The sequence below is a fragment of the Lolium perenne genome, chromosome 2, assembly GCF_019359855.2.
Source record: "Lolium perenne isolate Kyuss_39 chromosome 2, Kyuss_2.0, whole genome shotgun sequence".
NCBI lineage: Eukaryota > Viridiplantae > Streptophyta > Magnoliopsida > Poales > Poaceae > Lolium > Lolium perenne.
Genome location: NC_067245.2, coordinates 268,430,955 through 268,440,204, shown reverse-complemented (window position 1 = coordinate 268,440,204; position 9,250 = coordinate 268,430,955). Strand labels below are relative to the sequence as shown.

The 9,250-nt window shown below is 47.9% G+C and overlaps 1 protein-coding gene across 1 annotated transcript; it reads left to right on the top strand.

Annotated features, from left to right (window-relative positions):
• Positions 1 to 314: 314 nt before the first annotated feature.
• On the top strand, positions 315 to 2,631 carry LOC127335967 (cytochrome P450 86A4). Its single transcript, XM_051362703.2, has one exon. The coding sequence runs from the start codon at positions 594 to 596 to the stop codon at positions 2,202 to 2,204; it is 1,611 nt and encodes a 536-aa protein (XP_051218663.1). The 5' UTR covers positions 315 to 593; the 3' UTR covers positions 2,205 to 2,631.
• The last annotated feature ends 6,619 nt before the right edge of the window (positions 2,632 to 9,250 follow it).

Sequence of the window (9,250 nt, the reverse complement as noted above, 5' to 3'; positions counted from 1 at the left end):
CACGCATTGAATAGCTCCTCCCCACGGTTAGCTGAGCTGAGGGCGGCACGCGGCGCGCTCTCACCGCCGGGCGCTGCTTCCATCGATCACCACCGCGCCGCTGGTTCGGTGGCCCAACGGCAACTGACGGCGATTAATGGTCTGACCCGGACGTTCCCCCGGGCCCTGCGCCTGCGCTGGGCCTGGGGAAGCACCAACCTGCACGCCAGACCTTCATCCCGGCCGGCTATCCCGCGCACACGCAGGTAGGATGGGGTCGGCAACCAACCGTAGCATCGGCCATGGCTACTTCTTCATCCTCCTTCCTACCAATATTGGCAGCATACCACTTACCGCTCGACGCATTCCAAGTCGTCGCGAACGACGGTGGCAAATCAATTCATTCATTTGATTGCCATCCATCGTCTTGTTTGCCACCTTCCTTCCTCCTATATAACCGAGATCGCACTGCATTTTGCAGCAGCACTCTCTCATAGTGTCGCATCCTCAGTTCCTCACTGCATGTGATCTCACTCACTAATCGCACTCCAGATCGATCGATCGCCTGCTGCAGCTGCCGCGCGCCGCTTCGTTCCAGTTTGCTGCGAGGATCGATGGAGTCAGGGACGTGGGCGGTGGTGGTGGCGATCGCAGCCGCGTACCTAGCCTGGTTCTGGCGGATGTCGCGCGGGCTGAGCGGCCCGCGGGTGTGGCCGGTGGTGGGCAGCCTGCCGGGCCTCCTGCGGCACGCCGAGGACATGCACGAGTGGATCGTCGCCAACCTGCGCCGCACGGGGGGGACCTACCAGACCTGCATTTTCGCCGTGCCCGGCCTGGCGCGCCGCGGCGGGCTGGTCACCGTCACGTGCGACCCCAAGAACCTGGAGCACGTCCTCAAGTCCCGCTTCGACAACTACCCCAAGGGCCCCTTCTGGCACGGCGTCTTCCGCGACCTCCTCGGCGACGGCATCTTCAACTCCGACGGCGACACCTGGGTCGCCCAGCGCAAGACGGCCGCGCTCGAGTTCACCACGCGCACGCTCCGCGCCGCCATGTCCCGATGGGTCTCCCGCTCCATCCACAGCCGCCTGCTCCCCATCCTCGCCGAAGCCCGCGACCCCGTCGACCTGCAGGACCTCCTCCTCCGCCTCACCTTCGACAACATCTGCGGCCTCGCATTCGGCAACGACCCCGAGACGCTCGCCCGCGGCCTCCCCGACAACGCCTTCGCCTCCTCCTTCGACCGCGCCACCGAGGCCACGCTCAACCGCTTCATCCTCCCGGAGTGCGTCTGGCGCTGCAAGCGCTGGCTCGGCCTCGGCATGGAGACCACGCTCGCCAGCAGCATGGCGCACGTCGACCGCTACCTCGCCGCCGTCATCAAGACCCGCAAGCTCGAGCTCGCCGACACCCACACCAACAATGCCACGACGCCGCACGACGACCTCCTCTCGCGCTTCATGCGCAAGGGCACCTACTCCGACGACTCCCTGCAGCACGTCGCGCTCAACTTCATCCTCGCCGGCCGCGACACCTCCTCCGTCGCGCTCTCCTGGTTCTTCTGGCTCGTCTCCACCCACCCCGCCGCGGAACGCAGCATCGTGCGCGAGCTCTGTGCCGTCCTGGCCGCCTCCCGCGGCGCCGAAGACCCTGCATCGTGGCTCGCGTCCCCGCTCGCCTTCGAGGAGCTCGACCGCCTCGTGTACCTCAAAGCCGCTCTCTCGGAAACCCTCCGCCTGTACCCGTCCGTGCCGGAGGACTCCAAGCACGTCGTCGCCGACGACGTCCTCCCCGACGGCACCTTCGTGCCGGCGGGCTCCTCCATCACCTACTCCATCTACTCGGCGGGGCGCATGAAGTCCGTGTGGGGCGAGGACTGCCTCGAGTTCCGCCCGGAGCGCTGGCTGTCGGCCGACGGCGCCAGGTTCGAGCCGCACGACTCCTACAGGTTCGTGGCGTTCAACGCCGGCCCGCGCATATGCCTCGGCAAGGACCTCGCCTACCTGCAGATGAAGAACATCGCCGGGAGCGTGCTCCTCCGCCACCGCCTCGCCGTCGCGCCGGGCCACCGCGTCGAGCAGAAGATGTCGCTCACGCTCTTCATGAAGCACGGGCTCCGGATGGAGGTGCGCCCGCGCGACCTCGCCCCGATCCTCGACGACCTCCACGTTGCCGCCGCCGCCGCCATTGCCGCGTCGACGCCGGCCATCGCGGCCTGCGCGTAGAAGATCATACTATACTATACGTGGGGTGACATGCCGTGCATGCTGCGCGTACGCTTCGTGCTATATGGGGAAGGGGACAAGCTCGAAATGGCAAGAAAGATGTGTAGATAGATGAGCCCAACACAGCAAGTAATTAGTCGAGGGACTGGTCTCTGAGTTCATTTAAATCACCTAATAATAGCTCGATCGGGAGGGATAAAAGGATCCGTCTAGAAATATCCAAATCAGGTATTCATTCCGAATAGGTGCAACAATGGTGCTCCTCTCCGGTACTATAGTTGAAACTGTATGCTCCAAAAATTCGTCTGGGCGGTTTGTGTTAATGCGCCGCCGATTGTTGTTATTGAGAGTTTGCCTGTGCAAACCTGAAATAAACACATGTACGCGTCAGTGGATTGATTGCTTGTTTTCTGGATGAACAGTCCAACATGTGTTGTGTCTTGATCGGTGATAAGGTACACTCGATTTCGATCTGTCATTTTAATGCACATCGTTGTTTTCCATCTTGAGATCGTTTAAGGCTCGTGCGAGACCCATGGAGAGCAACCTGATGTTAATGTTATGGTGGTTGCACCGTTTTATTTGTTAGGGAGCTCTGCCCACGGCTGCAAGTAGAGCTTGGAAAAGTTGTAAGTGAACACCTATACATCCACTTTTTTTTCGAGTTTTTTTCCTTTTGGTACCTCTCAAACTATATAACATATAAGGATTTGAAAGTTTGCAGGTCACCGAAACATTATACTCCCTCCATCCATAAAAACTGTATTAGATTTGTTTAAATTTGGATGTATTTATATACAAAATAGTTTCTACAATTTAAACAAATCTAAGATATATTTATGGACAGAGGTAGTAACATAATATGGGAACAGTAGTTCGTAATAATTTGTGGTATTTTTTTCAAACATTTAAAATCCAAAATATTTTTAAAAAATATATATATATGTTTAATGTCATAAAAATCCTAGACTACTTTTTCCACATTCTATATCAAATGTTTCATTGAACCACAAAGTTTGCGATTCAAACGTTGTATATGTGAGACATAAAACAAGAAGTACTCCCTCCATCTTAAAATGTAAGGCATATAGTCAAAAGTCAAACCCTACTAAGTTTGACCAAATATTCTAGAAAAGTATAAATATCTACAATACTGAACATACATAATAAGAAAATATACTTTATCATGAGTCCATTGATATTGATTTAGAATTCTAGATGTTTATTTTTTATAAACTTAGTCAAATTTTAAAAATATTGACTTTTAACTAATCTTGCACGCCTTACATTTTTGGGCAGATGTAGTAGTTGCTTAAGAAAAAAATGTTAACACGGATCTTGGTGAACATATGAACTGACTAGGTAGGGGTGTGCAGCTGAGTCTCTGTTCGGAAAATCATCTCTCCCATAGGAAAAGGTGATGCACAAAGATGTTGCTGATTTTTCGTCGGTCCTATGCTCCAACCTTGTGTTTTTTGCTGAGTTGCTGCACTTAGCTTTACATGATCAAACATCCACCCATGAATACTCCACACGGTGTTGGTAAGAAGAGCAGGATTTGAGATCGGAGAATACAAAATTGAAGCAAAGAAAAAGAACATTCAAGTACTTAAACTCATTGACTTCTTTATGACCTAGGTAGGACATGACTAGCATATCATGATACCCAATTCACAAGCTATGACTATTCAAAAAAAATCAATTTGGTGGTCCCAAGAGGCCATTAGGATTCAATATATTATTTTAAATACATCATGTACTTTCGTATCGTCCTATAAGATTTCATCACAAAACTATTAGGTTGCAAAAAAAAGGCACACCGTTTTTTCTCATGAAAATCTATAAACAAATCCTAAGCTATCCATCCCTTTTAATAGCTTGGACAATTTTGAAGACCTCTAGATTCTTTATGTTCCACGAATTAGACTCATAGACCCAAAAAAACCTGAAAATATATCTACCAGCATCATATGGTGCTACATTTTTCTTTTACTTTTGAGAAACTATTGCAATAGATAAAATGTCAAACATTGGAAAAAAAATCCAAGCGATCCTGACTTGGGATCGATTTCCATTACCAAAGAGACAACGGAAACAAAGGTAGGGCAACATCCAAGTGAAACGAAAGTAAAAGAGGTTCTCAACTACTTCGTCGTTTAATGCTAGTGATTACCAATGATTAATGTCTTAAGACCGAAAACAAACCAAACATTCAGATAGATGTATACACAGTTCAAAGGACTCCCAAAAGACGTTAGCACACCAAGAAAATGCCCCCATGTTTCAAGACATCATCACCATGCCCAAACATCTCTTTTGTCTCCCCAATAAACATGCTTTGTTTATCAATTTCCAAATCACCTAACATATGGATGCAATGCCAGTAATTTAAATGTTATTGATGAGGGATGACATACACAAATTAAGCAATCCACCTGACGAAACATCAAAAGTTCCATAGACCGTTAGGATCCTCAATAGCTTTGGCCACCACACTCCACACATATTTTGTTGTTGAAAATTTCAAGAAAAGATGCATGATAGTCTCCTCTCTCAGAAAACTAACACATTGTTTTCCGTAACCAGTTTCTTCTGGTCGTATTAACTTTCGTGCCAATAGCAGCACGCTAAATAAGCTAGAGCCACACCTTAATTTTCAACGAATTTTTTTTGCCTTCTACAGGTGAAGAGAAGATCTATCGATGTCTTCACTAAAAAGATTATCGCACTGACAGAAATTGCACATTTTTTGTCTATATTCACACTGGTCACGCCAAACAACAGGTTTTGCAATTCTCTCATACATTCTTTTAGCCCTAGTGATAACATCTCCTAAACTTCAGATGTCGTCTTAGATTTGTTGATGTGGCCACCGACATATTATGTTCATTGCATATCTCAAAAAGTTATGGGGATTTCTATTTTATAGGTTAATTTCCACACCAAGAATCACCCCCGCAAACTTGTTATGAACCCATTACCTGCTTTCATCTTCCTCCCACAAAGAGAAATTTCTTTGATGTGCAGACGATCAAAACAGAATGTATAATTCTTTTTCTTGTTTAACATTATAAATCCCTGCATCTTACAAATATTTTCTTGTCACAAAATGGACACTCTTCACGTTCTAATTTCCACCACAATTCACACATTAGATTCAGATTCAATTTATTTAGGTTTTTAATCCCTAGTCCACCTTACTTCTTCGTTTCCATGTCAACTTCCATTTCATCAATTGATATCTTCTCTTAGCAAAACCCACAAGAAATATTTATGGGTTCTCCATTTTATGAATGTTGGTCTTATGTAAAATGCCCATTGATTGGATAAACAATCACATTTGATATATATGTATCTATTTTCGCAACTCTTCCTCCAAATTGACATAACACTTTCAATCCATCCTCCCATTTTCATTTTCACTTTTTTCCTCCAATAGACACATCTCTCCAACTGTAGTACTTCTAGAGTTAACTATGGTATCTATATACTTTATTGCCTTTCCCCTTTTAACGGTTGAACAAAGCAGTATACTCATGTTATTTCTCATCATCCTCCATAATCATGAGTATTTTCTCTTCTCAAATTTTACCTTTAAAACATATAGACTAAAAAAAAATATATATAAATTGTTATAGGTCTCTGGCACTCTCCATGTCATCTTTGATAAACAAAGTAGTGTCATCAGCCTAGTGTAATACACCAATCCTCATATCTACCATATGATCAACCAACAATCGAATAAGCCATTGTGATGTGTAATTTGGATCATTTTTTGCAAAATTGTTAGCATCCACATTAAACAGAGTGAAACACGGAAAGCTAAAATTACGGAATGTGAAAAAAGTGAAACACAGAAAGCTAAAATTACTTATATAGTTTATTACACAATCATAGCATCCAAATTTATAAAATATATACAAAGTATCATATTTACACAAATGACAATAATTGGTATGAAAATCAAATAAACACGATATGACTAGTTGTTTCTAAGATGATTTCACATATGTTGGACCAAATCTTTCTGGAGGCGGATGCGAGTTGCCTTGTCATGCATCTCATGTTGCACAGCTTGGAAATCTACCAAGTCAGCTAGTGTCCAGGCTAGGGCGCAACATTCTCACCTTGGATTCCCACCCTTGGTCAAACAAGCTTCCATCAAGCTCATCTTCAACAATCATGTAATGCATGAACACGTAAGCAGTCATGACCTCCCACATGGTCTCATGGCTCCAAGTCCTAGCAGGGTGCCGAACTATAGCCCAATGTGACTGCAGCACGCCAAATACCCGCTCCACATCCTTCCTACATGTCTCTTGCTCTTTAGCAAACATTGCCTTGGCCTCGTTTGCAGGCAAACAGATTGTCTTCAAAAGTGTGGACCATGCAGGATATATATGGCCATTGACCTTATATTGGACCGATGGAGCATGACCTGATCACCAAGACGAGTGGACACAAGAGATCGTTGAAGTACACTAATGTCATTCTTAGAGCCTTCCATGCCAATGAATTAGTGCCAAATATATCCTAAGATCTTGAGACGCAACCACCTCAAGTATACATGTGTAGGTACCCTTCCGTATGACCAGGGTATTAACCTTGCCACCCACATGGATAGTTTTTCCATTTCCAGTGCATGCAATCTATGCTACCAATTATACCAGGAAACCCTCTTGCTACATTGATTGACAATAGCATCGCAATGTCAATAACATTTTGTTGCCTCAAGTACACTTCTGCAAAAACCGCAACCACAACCCTGCAGAACATGTACATTGCCTCAAGGCAACCTGACTTGCTTGTGTGGATGTACTCGTCCATTAGGTCACCGGCTACTCCATACGCTAACATCCTAATGGACACTGTCCATTTCTGGTAAGAAGTGAAGCTAGTTTACCTGTGGCATCTGCACCTCACGCCATGCATGATCTTCGAAAACAGGTTCTTGGCATCCGGAAATATAAACGAAAGCAAGACGCCTTGTAAATGGGGGTTGGTCCAATGAAAGTGGTCCCTCCATAATTACGCATGACCCTCCTCTACCGAGATGGACATAAAGCTCAAGGCTCGAGGCTTGGCTCGGGCTCGACAAGGCTTGGCTCGGGCTCGACTTGGCTCGATGGTCAGTGCCTCAATCAAACAAGTCTTTGCTGCAAAGCAATGTCTCGTCTTGGTGCAACACTAACCATATTGTCAAAGCAAGTACAATAACCAGGGTACTCATTACTAAACTGTTTTTAGGCCTGATTTATGTTCTGTTGAGACGGATTAGACGACGGAGAGGACAGGTGCGTATCTCTCTCTCAAATCTCACATGAACAATTTGATAGCTAGCGAGCGAGGCACAACAGCGTTGGAGAAGCAACGACCAGCGGAAGAGGCGCAACCTGCTAGCTAGCGACGGAGCCGCGGATGCACTGCCTGCTAGCACGACGGCGACGACAACATGCAGCACGACGACGACGAACTACAGCAGGGCGGCGGCGGGCACCACGGCGACGATGAACTGCGGCAGGGCGTCGACAGGCACGACGGCAACGACGAACTGCGGCAGTGCGGCGGCGGACAGCTAAGCCAGCATCAGCGCGAGGGAGATGGGATTTGGAACATCGAGTCAATGAGATAGAGATAGAAACGAGGGGAATCGAGCTACAGACTTGAATGGCTCTGCCGCGGTGGCAAGGCTCGCAAGCCTTCCGAGCCGAGCCCGAGCCTTCGTTTCAGGATTTTATATGCACCAAGCCGAGCTAGGCTTGGCTCAAAAATCTACGAGCTTGCTCGAGCCGAGAGCCGACCCTTAATCGAGTCCCTGTACTTCGGCAATCGTTGCTCCTGATTATGGACGAGAAGGGCTATGGCCATGAGGATCTCGAAGTCATTGTCGGAGTCATCGGAGGACGTGTCAATGATATTGTTGTAGAAATACTCGTCCTAGCTGTCGGCCATGATCTAAAAATGGTACACCGAACTATGAGGACAATAGTTACTGAAAAAGTGGACGACGAGGCCTGCAAGTTACCTTGATGACCGACAAGGGGTTCGATCGAACAGGTTGCGGGCAACGGGGACCAAGGGGTGCGTCGGGCTAGGCGTAGTTCTCTACGACGCCGACTAGGTCACCCGCCAACTCCAGTGAGGGTGACGGACGAGGGCCACCCTCCATGCAACCTGGCTGAATAGGCCGGTAAAGGCAGAGGAGGCAAGGCGGAGGGTCGTGTCAGGGGGTGGGAGGTCCTAGGGCGGATAAGTAGCCACGCGCCACGGACTCGCAGCCTTTCCACGCTGCCGCAAACCCGGTCCAAATTTGAGCCATGTTTGCTCTAGAACGAACGCGTCCACAAGATACGGGCTCAGTATAAGGTTGGTCGTTGGGCCTCATTTTGGGCCACGACGGACCGCGTCTTCCCGATGCGGTTGACCGTTGAAGATAGCCTAAGAGCACCAGTAGAGAAAAGAGGTGACTACAACGGTTATCTGCATGGCAACCTTCTTTCCTCCCGGCCAGTGTGCCTATAGGGAGGCAGCAGTCCTTCCTCTCAGCGTCCATGGAGTTTTTCCATGGAAACTTCGTCGTCCCAAGTGGTGTCATCCCCGGTGGCGGTGAGGTGCTCGTGCAGGATCGACTTTGGTTCCGATTGCGTTCTCCATCAGATGTTCGGGGTCTTCTCTGCAAAAGACAGGGACCACTTTGTAATTTCATGTTTCCTTTGGATCAATATGTAAGGTGTACACTTTTTATTTTAATATAAATGGTTCTGTCGGGGTCCTTCGAGACCCCTCTTGTGTTCAAAAAAAAAAAAAAGACTACTTGGGCTTGGCTACACACAACCAATCACTGGGAGCTTTTTTTTTGTCTTGATGATGTAATCCAAACCTACCAAATAGCCCAAAACTCGGTCAGGAAAAGCAAACGCCCACGGAGTGAGGGGCCTGGGCTTAGGGAGACCAAAATCGGCCCACGGTGTCAAGCGCGCCCATAGTGTAAATCTGCGGCACCTTTCTCTTGAACCAAAAGTTTCTCAAATCCACTGCACAGAGAG

Excerpts from the sequence above, each read along its gene's own strand:
- LOC127335967 (XM_051362703.2), top strand. The coding sequence starts at position 594 with ATGGAGTCAGGGACGTGGGCGGTGGTGGTGGCGATCGCAGCCGCGTAC.